Source organism: Caretta caretta, chromosome 27 (genome assembly GCF_965140235.1).
Source record: "Caretta caretta isolate rCarCar2 chromosome 27, rCarCar1.hap1, whole genome shotgun sequence".
NCBI classification, from domain to species: Eukaryota; Metazoa; Chordata; order Testudines; family Cheloniidae; genus Caretta; species Caretta caretta.
The window spans coordinates 9,203,224-9,217,530 of NC_134232.1; the positions used below are offsets into that span (position 1 = coordinate 9,203,224).

The 14,307-nt window shown below is 59.0% G+C and overlaps 1 protein-coding gene and 1 long non-coding RNA gene across 3 annotated transcripts in view; one reads left to right on the top strand and one right to left on the bottom strand.

Moving 5' to 3' along the window:
- Positions 1-2,076: 2,076 nt before the first annotated feature.
- The window catches only part of ITGA3 (integrin subunit alpha 3), a 44,531-nt gene continuing 32,300 nt past the window's right edge, over positions 2,077-14,307 (bottom strand). Inside the window, exons 14-26 of one of the 2 annotated variants that reach the window (XM_048829722.2) lie at positions 13,819-13,916; positions 13,379-13,544; positions 12,490-12,558; positions 12,084-12,163; positions 11,295-11,372; positions 10,668-10,770; positions 10,414-10,590; positions 9,866-9,973; positions 9,185-9,298; positions 8,236-8,334; positions 7,742-7,867; positions 5,853-6,007; positions 4,390-4,522 (exon numbers count right to left, since the gene is read on the bottom strand). In XM_048829722.2, coding sequence (XP_048685679.2) covers positions 5,897-6,007; positions 7,742-7,867; positions 8,236-8,334; positions 9,185-9,298; positions 9,866-9,973; positions 10,414-10,590; positions 10,668-10,770; positions 11,295-11,372; positions 12,084-12,163; positions 12,490-12,558; positions 13,379-13,544; positions 13,819-13,916 — 1,329 coding nt within the window. In that variant the 3' untranslated portion in view covers positions 4,390-4,522; positions 5,853-5,896. Of the gene's footprint in view, positions 4,523-5,852; positions 6,008-7,741; positions 7,868-8,235; positions 8,335-9,184; positions 9,299-9,865; positions 9,974-10,413; positions 10,591-10,667; positions 10,771-11,294; positions 11,373-12,083; positions 12,164-12,489; positions 12,559-13,378; positions 13,545-13,818; positions 13,917-14,307 lie in introns of both variants that reach the window. The other variant, XM_048829721.2, reaches the window with a different exon arrangement.
- LOC142070193 (uncharacterized) lies at positions 5,934-9,005 on the top strand. The gene is made up of 2 exons (XR_012666195.1): positions 5,934-6,021; positions 7,330-9,005. It is a non-coding gene; the product is annotated as an uncharacterized LOC142070193 (long non-coding RNA).

A 14,307-nucleotide genomic window follows, 5' to 3' on the forward strand; every position in this document is an offset into this window, starting at 1 on the left:
ATAGTCTGCAGTCAATCAGGAAGTGAGGGTGTGGGTGTGGGGAGGGGAAATGGGAACAGGGAATGGGGGTGGGGAAATTGGAATCATGTTTGGCTAAAGGGGGAAATGGGAAAGGGGGTAAGGAAATTGGAATCATGTTTGGCTAGGGGCAGGAATGGGAACAGGGACACAGGTGTAAGGCTCTGTGGTGTCAGAGCTGGGAAGGGGGACACTAAGGAAGGAAACTGGAATCATGCTTGCTGGAAGTTCACCTCAATAAACATCAAATTGTTTGCACCTTTGGACTTTGGGTATTGTTGCTCTCTGTTCATGTGAGAAGGACCAGGGAAGTAAGTGGGTGAAGGAATAAGACCCCTAACACCGCTCCTTCCCCACCAATACATCAGAAGCAGGAAGCCTTCCAAACAATCAGGGGGGGGGGGGGCACTGGATGATCGAGGTGCTTAAGAAGCACTCAAGGAAGACAAGGCCATTGCGGAGAAGCTAAATGTGTTCTTTGCATCGGTCTTCACTGCAGGAGATGTGAGGGAAATTCCCGCACCTGAGCCATTCTTTTTAGGTGACAAATCTGAGGACCTGTCCCAGATTGAGGTGTCAGTAGAGGAGGTTTTAGAATAAATTGATACATTAAACAGTAATAAGTCACCAGGACCAGATGGTATTCACCCGCGAGTTCTGAAGGAATGAAATCATGAATGGCATGGAGAAAGTATGACTTGCTCCTTCACATAATGCAAGAACCAGGGGTCACCCAAAGAAATGAATAGGCAGCAGGTTTTAAACAAACCCAAGGAAGCATTGCTTTGCACAATGCAGTTAACCTGTGGAACTCATTGCCAGGTGCTGTTAGGAAGGCCAAAACTATAACCAGATTCAAAAAAGAGCTAGAGAGGTTACTGAAAGACAGGTCCACCCCTGGCTATCAGCCAAGATGGTCAGGGATGCAACCCCATGGTCTGGGAATCTCTAGCCTCTCTTTGCCAGAAGCTGGGAATGGACGACAGGGGATGGATCACTGGGTGGTTATCTGGTCTCTTCGTTCCCTCTGAAGCATGTGGTGCCGGCCGCTTTTGGCAGACAGGACAGTGGGCTAGCTGGACCCTGGGCCTGACCCAGCGTGGCCATTCTCATGTCTTCTTGGCCAATCTGCCTCACCCCACAACATCACTGCCCTGACTGGGGCAATAACCTTCCACAGCTGCAGCTCCCCGCGGGGTTTCCAAATCTCACTACCGCAGCGACATCTGGCGGCCAAAGAAAATATGATCGCTCCTGCAGAGATTCTCCCGAGGTCAAACCCAGATTATCATCATTGGTATTGGGGCAGCCCCTAACAGCCCCCGCCCCGAACCAGGACCCCATGTGTGCTAGGCGCTGTACAAACACAGATTATTAGTTAGATTTCCCCCCTCCTGCAACCCAGCCCCCACTGCACCATGCTTAAAAAAAATGCATCTTTCCTTCCTAGGTGTTGCAGTTTGCAAATGGGTTAATGTCAGCACCCAGCGGGCCAGGTTCTGTTCCCCAGGATGCTGGTGTAGTGTCTTCCACAATTTGGCTGTAACGAATCCAAAGGAGGATTCCTTATGGAGGCAGCTGGCCGCTAACGGACCCTGGTTCCCAGGCTAATCAACAACCCACCTTTGCTGCCCAGTGTTACCATGTAGGCCCTGGCCTAGAACCCAGTTCCGAAAGAGGCTGTAAATTAGACACCGTTGCTCTGGCATTGTGCTGGCAGAAGCGAGAGAAGTATCAGGCCTGGTGGCCTGAGACCCCCTACCCCCCAACCTGAAGCTCCATTTATAGTCCAGAAGGTGCTTGGTAGGGATGGGCAGGATGGCCTAATGGGGAGCACCATGAATAAGCACCTAGGAGTGGTGGGTTCTAGTCCCAGCCCTGCTCCTAGCAACTCACCTTCCCTCTCTGTAAAATGGGGTAATAAAACTGACCACCTTTGTAAAGCACTTTGAGATCTACTGCTGAAAAGTGCTACGTATGGTGAATACCCGGAGTGTGCATCTGTGGTTTAAGCCTGGGGGTGGGGGGGGTGGAAGGTGGACTGTAGGAAACTGCATGTTACAAATCAAGGAGCAATTTTTATTTGACACCATCATAACCGCTCAAGCATATTCACATCAAGGCGCAGTGACTCCAGCCCTCCAGTACCATAAAAGAAACGAACTCCAGTGATCAACAGCAAAAAAACCCCAAATACACGCTTAATAGTTTAATATCCCCAGCCGAGGGCACAGAGGGAGTGTCAGAGAGTGGTCAGCGTAGGAAACTCTCATTCTTGCAGGTTCCTTTATTGTAAACCAGGGTGACACCTCCTAATTAAAGCATTGTGTGATGCCTGCAAGAACGCCCCCTAGCAAGAGCGCACAAGCGGAACGTGCCCAGCGGCTAGGGAGTGCTGGGAACAGAACGTTTCATGCCCATGGATCCTTCCAGCCGACGGAGCATGAAAACTCAGCTGCACGGTTGGGATGGGAAAGGGAGGCCCGGTGATGCCTGCAGCAGCTGAGGGGGCCACGTGGGGGCAGAGTGCTGACTGGGGCAGGATCAGCGGTAACCCTGTGAAAACATCCCCTGCCAGGCCTTTCCTGTTGCAGGACCCCTGGGGTCAAGTCCTGTGCTACTCCCTAGGAGTAGCTGGAGAGGGGACCACTGGCTCTAGGCTTAAGCAGATCCAGCTACCAGAAAGTGGGGACCATGAATGGGAGGAAGCTGGTGCTGCAGCTACAAAGAGCCCTGAGGTTCCCCCGACTTAGCAGCACCTCCCTAGACAAGGGCAGATTCAGCAGGACGCAGAGCAGACTTTTCTCTAGTTGCATCGGCTCCAACAGGGCTAACGGGTGGGGGGGGGGGGGGGCATAACGCCACACAGGGATCAAGGCTGCAGTAGCCTCAAATCAGCCCCTGCAGTTTAAGGCTCAAAGCGAGATCCCAGCCTGCAGCCTTGCAGGGGGGTGGGGGGTGGGCAGAGTTGGGGCGCATAGGGCCCACAGTCTGTTCCTTCAGAGGAGTCAATAAAGATCAGGTAGTGTTTGACCCCTGCATCCGGCTGGTTACACAGCCAAGCCTCGGCTGAAAAGAGCCCTTACCTGTCCCATCCTTGGAGGGGAGCCGAGACCTGCTGCTTGCAAGTCGATGGGGAGGGACCATCCCGCGGGGATGACAAAGCCTGGCCTTGCCTCCCCCCCCCACCCCAACATCCACCCTTCCCAGACCAAAAGCACGGCTCTCCCTGGGTTGTACCCCAGTAACAATCGGCGAACGGCTGCTCTTCCCCCCAAACAAAGGACGCCCAGGGGACAAGCCGGGAAAGGTACCAGTAGCTCTCACATAAGAAACTTCAGTGGCAAAACATCCAGTGTGGCGCATGGAGGGGGCCGTGATGAGGCTGAAGGGTGTTGCCTTGGCTCATCCCCCTACAGGAGCAGGGGGTTCCGAGTAGGGGAGCCGCTTCCCCTCTTCTGTCTGGGTGCAGAATGCCAGGGCCATTGCCGGCGGCTGAGCGGGGGCGTTGGCAGGTCCCGGGGAGAAGCAGCGACCATGAACGTGCATCAAAGACCGCACGGGTCAGGGCGAGTGTCCGTGTGCTGCATTCACCGCCACCCGAGCGAATCGATGCAAGCGAGTCTGTGCACGAGGGGCCGTGCGTGCAGCCGGATCCCGGAGGAGGAGCATGCTCTGTGCACTAGTCATCTGTGGGCAAGCATGGGACAGTGGTGGGGGTGTCATGTGGTTCGTGGGCGTCTTGGGATCTCGTCACAACCCACACCAAAATGCTGTAAGCTTCCAAGTGTGTGCGGGGACTTGATTGCATGAGAGCTCATCTCTGTGTGTGTGTGTGTGTGTGTGTGTGTGTGTAAAGGGCAGGCAAAGCAATGCTCTGTGCACCCAAGAGCTTCGGGTAAGACCCAACCATCTGTGCACAAGTGCACGGCCAAGATGCCGAGGGGCTGTGCGAGACCACACGCTGTCTGTGCGTAAGGAGGCACTTTGCAGTACACGCGAGCGTGACAGAGAGCGAGAGAGCTGGGGGCAGGGTGAGGGCTGGGGCCCAGACCGAACACACAGCAATTATGCCCAGGCAGAAGAGTGTGTCTATATGTGTGAAATAATCCATTTGTGCAAAACAAAAGCCCCTCGTGTTCCCACTGCCGGGTCTCGTGTTGCACGGCTGCTCCCAGGCCCCTCGAGAAAGCTTTGGGGTTGCCGTTCTATGCGGTATAACTTAGGATAAATAACATGTCCTTCGCTGACAGGGGGCTGGTCCCTGGGCTAGTTACACATAGCAGCGACGTGGTCACGGGGCAAGCCGAGCAGACAGGGTGGCAGGAGGGGGAGGGAAGGGTCAGTAGTACTTCTCCGACTCCTGCCAATTTGTTACCCAGTGTTTCTTGTGCTTCCGGGGCAGGAAGCCGTCAGCAGGCCGGTAGCGCTCCCCCTGGCGGATCCGCACCGCGTGGTACTTGGGCATGATCCGGTAATAGCGGGTCCGCTTGAAGAAGTCACACTGGGCAGAGGGGAGAGGAAGGGGATGGAGGTTAACATCAAACTTCAATGGCCAGAGAAAGAAATCAGAGCGGGAGAGTGAAATCAGAAAGAGAAATCAGGGACAAATCAGAGCGGGAGAGAGAAATCAATCAGTCAGGGAGCGAGAAATCAGGGACAGAAATCAGAGAAACAGCTGAAGGAAATCAGAGACAGCACGTGAGATCAGAAAGAAAAATGAGCTCAAAATCAGAGAGATGAGAGGGAGAAAAAGACCAAAGAAAAGAGAGAAAGAAAAAAGATCAGAAAAATAGAAACAACTACAACAAAAGGAACAAGAGCAAACGAGAAAAGAGAGACAGAGACAGACTTTGACTCTTTCCCCGGCAGGAGAGACAACAGAATCCAGAGGCTGCTCTGAGAAACATTTGGTCAGTGATGCTGGAAAGGGGGAGACAGACATTAGCGTTAGTTAAACGGCAGCACAGTTGGACAGACAGCCACAGCTGGACGGCGTGCGTGGAATTGCCGGTTCTCCTTCCCATCTGCAGTTCTATCCCCTGGGCAGTCAGCGGCGGTTTGGTCCTTCGTGGGAAGATCCCGACTCCCTCATTCGGCATCAGCACCCCCTAGCGTCACAGCAGCATCCTGGGCCACTGTTCTACCCTTCTCTCGATTCGGGTTTCATCTGACTCTGCCCACTGGTGCAGCTGTCCCACGCACAAGGCTCAGCCCACGCCATCACACAGGTGAGGGATAGTGACACGTCAGGCACGAGGGTGGCGATGCCCTTTTAATCCAGCCGGGCAACGCGTGCAAATGGTCATGGGGTGCCACAAATGCGCAGCCCCCTCTCCCTCCTCACCCCCACCCCGAGGTTTGGTGCTGTATCCTCCCCAGGTACTCCTCTTTTACATCATCGGGGCTTATACGGCAGGGTCCTCGGGGCAGATCCCGAGCTAGCAAAGAGCGAGACAATCGCAAACGTGGGTTAGAGCCAACTGAGTGGAACAGCGGATACACACACACACACACACACTCTGAGCCCCCATGGAGCCTATGCAGAGTCCAGCGGCAGGTGGAGGGGAGCCAGGGAAAAGCAGAGGGGGATTAGGGTTAGGGGCGTGCCAGCGAAAATGCAGTCAGATGATTTGTTCCCTGGCTGCGAGGGTATCAGACCAGACCACACACAGAGACTCAGTGGAAACTCAGTGGGCCCCTCAACGGAGAGATGCAGCCCAGACAGGGAAAGGGTTAATAGGAGAAGGCACGACAGAGACAGGGAGGAAGTGAGAAGTCAATATCCCATAGGCCCCGCCCCTTTGTGTGTTGCCCCGCCCCCCGTTCATTACCAAGAGGATGGAGTGGGCTCTCAGGGCAAAGGGGCAGCCCCGAGCTAGTAGTCATCTGTCAGCCGCTCCGTTTCAGACGGCTGGATCTTCATCTCCGCCTTCTGGCCCTTGGCCTCGTACATGGCGCGGGTGCTCGCCCTCCGGAAGAAGCCGCACTACGAGGAAGCAGGTGACACCGGTCAGGGGCAATGGGTGGCGGGGAATCCCTTGGGAGGAAAGGCTCCAGCCCACAGGTGGCTGCTTCTCAGTGGCAGACGGGCTGATCTCTTGCGTGTATCGCTTGATATCGGGCTCTGGGAACCCTGCGTAGCAGGGCCGGATCGGGGAGGCGAGTTGGGGATAGGGACGTACTTCCTAATCAGCTGGGTCATTTCGGCTTCCCATTGAACAAGCTCAACTGAACTCTGCTCTGAGAGATGGCCCCTTCTGACTCACCTGATCTGCTCCCCCGTGATGCCTGAAATACCCGTTCGCTCCCGCTAGCCTAGCGGAGTGGAAGCAGCAATCCGGATTCTATTCTGGATCATGCATCATCAATTAAGTTCCTACTGTGCAAATGAAGGGGCGAAAAAAACAGCTTAACTCTCAGGTCCCCAGGTGGCACTTGCAGGGTTAGGAGGAGACTTCCCCAGGGCCCCCTCCAGAATTTGGAGCAGCCCAGTGGGGTGGGAGTGGAGGCAAAGGTGGCTTTACACCACCTTTTAACCTCCAGGATTCTGGGGCTGGTGGGATAAGGTAGAGCAGGCCATGGGACTGCTCTAATTTACACCCCAAGGGACCATCGTGCAGCTGAGAAAAGCTGGAGCTCAGAGCAATGCGGCCACACCCCAACCATCTCTGGAGCATGTACCTAGCATATTCTAGTGCTGGGAAGAGCACAGGGCAGTAGTGTTGGAGGATTCCCCAAGCTGGGGTGATCTCTGGGGTTTCCAGCTCCTCTATGCCGCCCAGTATCAGGGCTGCTATCTTGCAAAGCCGTCAGCCGTGATCCCCGAGAGAGGAGAATTCGCTTTCCAAAGCTGAACTGTATTTAAACAATACAGCCGGAACACCAGACGTGCAATCCCACGGGGGTATTCACACAGCTCAACCGGGCCCAGGGGAGGCTCACGGCATTCTCTGCTCCGAACGCACGCTGGACAAGCCCCAGAGACAGCAGGGGTTGAGAGAAGCCCAAAACTTCCTCAGCCCCACCCCCAAAAATGGCAGTTTATCCCAATTTGCTAGAACCCAGTCAAGCTAAGCAGGGGTGGAACGGAGAGCTCCAAGGAACAGCTCAGATGCTGCTGCAGGGAGTGATGCTAGTGATTCAATAGGGGGCACTGTTCTCACGCTCTGGCATAAAGCAGAGGCTCCCGACTGCCAATCATTCCTCGATGTTTCATATAAGTGGGGCGTTAACCCCATTCCACCTGGGGTAAATACAGTCAGTCTCCCTAAATCCCCTTCTGATGCTCTTCTGCATCTTGTCTGACAGCCTAGTTGTGTGCTGCTAAACAGCGGCCATGATCCACCCCAGAGGTGGCTGCATCTCAGCGGCGGGCGAAGAGATCTCTGTGTGTCGTCTGCAAAGGACTCCGGGACCCTTCACGATGAAAGACTGCGGGGTCGCCAGCCTAGCCTGAACCTCTCTAGGCTGAGAATCTCTCGAGAAGCAGCTTTCTATAGGGCCCTCGTGCTGCTGAAACTGGGGGCCTCGGAATGCGTTACGGATGCGGTCACCGGGTTGCAGGGCTCATGGTCCACTGGTGTCTTGAGCATGCCAGGCCTCAGCGCTGTTCCCACAGCTCTGTCACTCACTCCCAGCGGCTCCTGTATCAGCCTAGACGGAGAGCAGGAATCCCTCACCCCCCGCCCTGCGCTCCGAAGGGAACAGCAGCCCCTCTCACCTTCCACAGCAGCAGGATGATCAGCCCCAGCAACAGCAGCCCTGCCCCTACCGCCACCAGCACCAGCCACAGCTCGATCTCCACCGGCTGCTCCTCGACCAGCTCCGAGTCGATGTCCACGAAGAACTGGGAGCCAAACGCAATGAACAGAGAGGATGGGACGGCAGCTGCACAACTGTGCACCTGGCTGGGGGGGGGCGCGGGGGAGGGAGAAGCTCCTGGCTATTGTCGTCCCAGCCTCTCCCAGCAGGAGGCGCTGTCGGGGGTGGTACAGGAGAGCTGGCTATGGGCGGGGGGGACTCCCAGCTACTCCAGTTCCAGCCACTTCCAGCAGGAGGCGCTGTCGGGGGATGGTGTAGAAGCACTGGCTATGGGCGGGGGGGGGAACTCCCAGCTACTCCAGTTCCAGCCACTTCCAGCAGGAGGCGCTGGAGGCAAGAGCAGGCAAACACACGCCCTGCACCCAGAGAAGGAAGCAATCCGGGCTCACTCACCCGCACCGTGTGGTTCTTCATGTTGATGGTGGGAACGTTTGTCTTGAGGAACAGCGTCGCCAGCCCATCCACCTTGACACGGTCAAAGTCACTGAACTCCTGTGGAGGCCGGGGTGGGGGGACAAGGGTGGGGAGCGTGAAATGGGGCGGCTTGTAACCTGGGCCAGGAGTGTATCTCCACTTTAACACCCTCCCCCCCCCATCCTTCTCCCCCACCTTGGTGCTGATGAACCCCGATGGCCCTGCAGGTCCAGCGTCGTCTTTGGAGCAAATACTGCCTGGCCAAGCTTCCCGCAGGGGCCAACCCCAGGCGAGAGGCAAGCTAGGCCCTCTGGCTCATTCTGCCCTTGGCCCCACTGCAGAGATTGCTGGGAATGGGGACGAGCGATGCCAGCTGGAGTACGGGATAGGGGGGTGGCCATTGCCGCTAGGAACCCAGTTGAGACCTCCCAACTCATTGCATGCAGTGTCTGGTCACTGCCTTCCCTCCATCATATTCCAGCCAGCGGCCTAGAGGGGCTTGGCACCACAGGGACCCCGGCAGTGCCGGACCAACCATCCATCCCAGTACCCCATCTCTGACAGAAGCCAGCACCAGCTGCCTCTGGGGAAGGTGCAAGAAACCCCTGCAGCAGGCTGATGTGGAGCAATCTGCCCGGGCAACCCTGCTCTCATCCTGATAGTGCAAGATTAGCTTAAACCTGAGTTTGTTAGTGTTTATAGGGATACTCCTGCTATCCATATAAATGACCGAGGACTCTGGTAATTTTGCTAAGTTTCTGGCTCCAATTTTATCTTGTGGCCATGAGTTCCGCCGACTAATTGTGCTTAGTGTGAATCCGTCTTTCATGAATTTTAAAGATCTCATTGCTGATTTCCCCCCCCCCCCCCCATTGATAAAATCCACCCTCCCAGAGCGGTAGGGGACCCTGGGCAGTTTGGCGCTGACCTCAATGAAGGTACTGTTCCACACCCGCGCTCGGACGCTGACAGTCGTCGTGTGCCTGGAGTCCCAGATGGGGCACTGGAACCAGATGCAGCGAGACGATCCCTTAGAGCAGCTCTGGGGGCGGGAAACAAAAAAGGCCGGCGTGTTAGTGGGCGGGTCCAGGCGGATGTACATAGGAGGGTCTTCCCAAGGGGAAGCGTCTCTGTGTCAGAGCAGCTCGCCCAGACAGTAACGCCCATTTCAGGCTGGGCTAGGAGCTTGTGAAGAGAAGTCGGGGTGGGGGAGCTTCTGAAATGAATCAGTGCTGGATGGTTAGGCCCCAACACCATGTGCAGATTATCGATCAGTTACAGGCCTGATCAGCTGACACTCTTTGACACCACACCATTGTAACCCAGACAACTGCCCTGGGAGACAACTGCCCTCTAGTGGGCACAATCAGAACTACTCAACCACGTGTCATAGATCTCACACTGCCACCAGCTAGCGGAGATTCCCCCTGAGCTCTTGGGCTTCTGGAGCAGGCGGAGCTGGGGTCTATCCCACAGTCATTGTCTCTGGAGCTGGGGTCCGTGAAGGACAGGCTATGGATTGCGCTGGGTGTGTGAATAGTGAGACACTACCAGGGACCCCAGCTCTCCTCCGGGGCCGGGCTGAAGCTGCCAGGAGACCAGCACTCACCAGCAATGTTTCCGACTTGGCTTTCTTGGAGGTGGCGAGGATGACGGGGGGCTCGGCCTGCAGCGCCGTCTCCAGGTCGCGCTTCTGCCGGGCAGAGCTGGAGAGGAGCTGGAAAGGAAGGGAGTCGGTTACACGCCGCCAGGGTCTGCACCTCATGGAGGGCTGAGCACGCTCCCGCACCCGAGGACGCAAAGCAGGGCAGAGGGCGCACGGGTTGGCGACCCCTCACCAGGGCTCAGAGTCCCACCTCTCTGGGGCAGAGGACTCAGGAACCATTGGCCTGACTCCCTCCGCAGGAGGTCGCCCTGGAGGCTCTGCCCTGGAGGTGTTGGCTGCAGGCCATGCCTTCAGCTGCTGCCCACCGGCGCTTTGGGATGGCACTGCTCCCCGCGGGGCGGTGGGTGCCGATGCAGTGCAGCGAAGTTTAGCTGCGGGGTGGGGAGAGGCAGGGCGGGGCAGGGCAGGGCGAGCCAGAGAAGAGGCACGAAAGGCGAGGGAGAGGGCGCGCGCCGGCGGGCAGGGAGCAGGGGCCGCCGAGCCTGACTCACGCTGAGGTTGAGGGGATTGATGACGCCCCCTGGTGGCTGGCAGTGCTGGTCCCCGTTGCCGCTCACGAGGATCTCCGTGGGGTAGAGCAGCCACTTGCCGTTGTGGATTTCGTAGGGCCACTCGAAGCCCAGGACGATGGTGCCCAGCGAGCCTAGAGACTCCCCCTTGGTGCTCACCTGCAATGCAAAGCCCAGTTGGGACGTGGCCACCACCTTCTCCCCCGGCGACGCTTCCCCATCGGGAGCCTCCGTACCTGGAAATTGAAGCTGACCGGGCTCCCCACATCCAGCTCGCTCTTCATGGCGGACTCCCCCATCACCTTCCCGCTGAAGGATGTCTGGAGGGGTGGGGACAGCCTGCCAGGGAGGAGAGCAGCTGGGGTCAGCAAGGCAGGGCAGGGGAGACTGCTGCTGGGGGAGGGGACGTGGGGCGTAGGAAAGGGTGATTTGCTAGGGTCTGCACGAACTAGGTTCAGAGCTGGAAGTGGCAGGCTGGGCTTGGGGGGCCCTGGGCTGGGCTGGGCTGAGCTTGGGGGGCCCTGAGTGGGACCCAAGCCGGGCATAGAGGGCCTAGACCCAGGAGCAGCCCAGGCTGGGTAGATGGGAGCAATGCCTGGGGGTACGCAGGGTCTCTTCATCAACGACTGTAGAGGAAACACACTCCTAGGCTAGGCCTCTCGGTTCCATGCAGCCCCAGCCCCTGCCCAGATTCCTTATGGGGCGCCAGCCTCTGAGCAGGGCGAGATGTGGGGCCCAGCACCCGCAATTCACACTCCCTGCACCCAGTTCTCACTGGAGACAGAGGTGCCTCCCGGGGGCTGGAATTCAGGGACCCAAGAACCCGCTGAACCGAGGGGGGCACGAGCCCCAGAGATACGCACAGGGTGAGAGACGCCTGGACGGTGTAGTCCACCTGCAGCTCGGCCCACACTGGCTGCAGATCCTCCTGGTAACTCAGCCTGCCGAGACAGGGCAGAAATAACATCACGGGACAGTTCGTACCTCGCTCCCTGCTCTGGCTACAGACACACACGAGGTTCTTCAGCCAGACCCCATCAGCCTCAGAGCCCGTAGGGGGCGCTCTCCGAGCCCTGAGCCGATGCTGACCCCAGAGCAGCGCTAAGGGGTGCTGCGCTGCAGGGAACGGTGAGGGTGGCTCAGTAGGGGGTCACTCTGCGCAGACTCCAATTCCCCAGCACAGGGATAGGGGGCGCTGTAGGTGCGATTTTTCAGAGTTGGTCCTGACTCCTTGTGCTCATTAAGGGCCCCATGGCACTTCTGGACGCCCCGGTGTCCCGGCATAACTCAGGGAGTTGCATTCCACCTGGCCTGCGGTGTCAGCTGGCTACAGCATTCGCTTTCCTTTCCTTTCCGAGACTGTTGTGTGACGTTGCTACGTGCTGTTAATTAACTGCCCCGTTCCGCCCCAGAGGCGGCCGCCTTTCTGCAGCAGGCGAAGCAATCCCTGGGCATCGATGGCAAAGTGCTGCAGGGGTGTGTGTGTATGGGGGGGGTGGGGTGGATTGTTCACTATGGAAAGGCCTGGCCTTGCTTCCCGTTTTCTCTCCTGCCAGCTGAGCTGCTTCCCAAGCTGGTTTAACTCACTCATCCAGCACCCCTCCCCCTTGCAGATGGACCCCCCAGCCCCCGCGCCCTTCCAGGGGACTCACGTGGAGAGCTGGAGCTGAGCCATGACCTCGCGGGTGTCCAGGGTGATGCCGATGGCTTCGAAGGTGATGATCAGCTCTGCCTGCACCAGAGGGGACAGAGCGCTGCAAGGCCAAGTCCCCGTGGGGCCGTGCCTGGCACGGGCTTTACCAACCAGGCTGGGGGCCCCCCCACCCCCCTGCCACAGACCCCTGGGGTGGGGGAAGCTCAGATCTCATTGGAACGCCCAGTGATCACCCACCGTGGAGGCCGTGGACACCTGGCACCCACCCCCACCCACGCTGCAAGAGTCCCAAGGCGGTTGGTGCCCACAGGCTGCCATGCCCTCCCCCAGGCTTCTTGTCCTAGCCCCACCCCCACGGGACTGTGCCCTCTGAGCTGGGGCGCGGGGGGCCAGACGCCGCTCACCCTCTGGTTCTTCTTGAAGGGGTTTCCCAGGTCACACAGCACCGTCTCCTCAAAGGTGCAGGCGCCGTTCTGTGGGGCGGTCAGGGGAAGGGGGCGTCACCATCCGCTCGGCCCCTGAGCCCAGTCCCGCCACAGAGAAACCTCCCCATCCGACCGCCTCCTGCCCCATCCCTGTGCCCTGCCGACCCCCGCAGCCCAGAAAGGACACCACCCCCGCAGCTGCCCACCTCTACCTGAGAAGCAGACGCACCAGAGGGCCGACCCTGGACCTTGATACCCACCAACCCCGAGGGTGCCCCCTACCCCATCCTGGGAGCAGTGCATGGAGAGAAGGGAAAGCCAGTCCCATATCCCACCCCCCAGCCCATACCCAGGGTGTTGGCCTCCAGGCTGCCTGCCCCTCCCCCCCCCCCCGCAGTGCTAACTGGCCCCAGTTGGGGGCACAGGCCCCCTCTCTCCACTGCATGCTGACCGGGTGCCCCTCGCCAGCCCCGATGGGGCACGGCACCTCACAGCGGTGGGCACAAGCCACGTCCCTCCTGCCCTCCCGAGGGGCTTTAAACCAGGACAGAAACCAACCTGGGGCTCTGACGGACGGACAGACAGAGGGCTCCTCCACCTGCAGGGCTGGGGGGACGGCTGGGGCACCCCCCCACAACACACGCTTTGCATCCTACCCAGCTGGGCCCAGTCCCGAGCTCTCTCCCCCCAGCATGCTCCTGGGCAGGGCGCGGCTGCCGGAGGGGAAGAGGGGCTCGGCACAGAGGAGGAAGCGGGGAGAGGGGTTGGCACAGAGGAGGGGAGGGGGGAGGATGCCATGGCAGCAGGGGGAGCGTCCCTCTCAGCGCGGAGCGAGCGGGGAGAGCAGCAGGGGAAGGGGGCTCCTTACGGGCCGGACGGAGGAAGGCAGCAGGGCGGGGGGCACGGTGATGTTGAGCTGGGCCTCGTGGGCGTCCTCGCCATTGGTGCCTGTCGAGGGGGCGTTGGTGACGTTGATGCTTAGGTGCAACTTCCGGACGTCCCGGCTGTACTGCAGCACCTGGGTCCCATTCAGCCTGTGCCGGAGAAGGGACAGCGCTCAGCCCGGGGGCACCGGCCCCCCCAGCCACACGGGCAGGGGGTGGCCCTCCCCCGACAAGAGGGGAACTTCTCGGGGTCCCACCAGGAAAGAGACACCCCCGCCCCCTCCCCCCGCCAGCAAGCGGGGCCCAGGCAGGGATGCTTTTCCCCCAGGGGGCTGTTTAGGCCGAGGCAGCTCCCCGCCTTGAGCTGGCTCCGTGTGCCCGGGAAGGGGGCAGGGTGCCCGGGCAGGCTCCGCCCGTCTCTCACCGGGGCAGCGGCTGGTTCTGCTCGTTGACGAAGGCGCATTGCAGCTGCAGGTTGCTGTTGCACTTGTTGTCCAGGCCGCATTCTTTCTGGAAGTTAATCTGACAACGGCATTGGTCATTCACCCGGGCTGCCCCCAACCAGCACGGGGCCACCCACCCCGCTGGGCGGGCTCTGACCCCAAGACCATCAGCATTCAAGCACGGGGCCTCGGCCGCTTGAGCTGAGGGAGGCACTCCATCAACCAGCAGCAGCAGTAGGCCGTTATCCTGTAGTTGTCCTGGCTACTCTCAGGGATGTGGCACACCCCGGCGCTAGTGTGGATTATGGAAACGTGTTTCCGTTAGAAACCTCCCCATGGAGGGGCAGGTCCTCAGAGTTGGGGGCAGGTCGGTTATACCCAAGCAGCCGACGCCTCCCTCCTATTCACATGGAGCCAGTGTCAGAGCCGGGAATGGAACCCAGGAGTCCTGGCGCCCAGTTCCCCTGCTC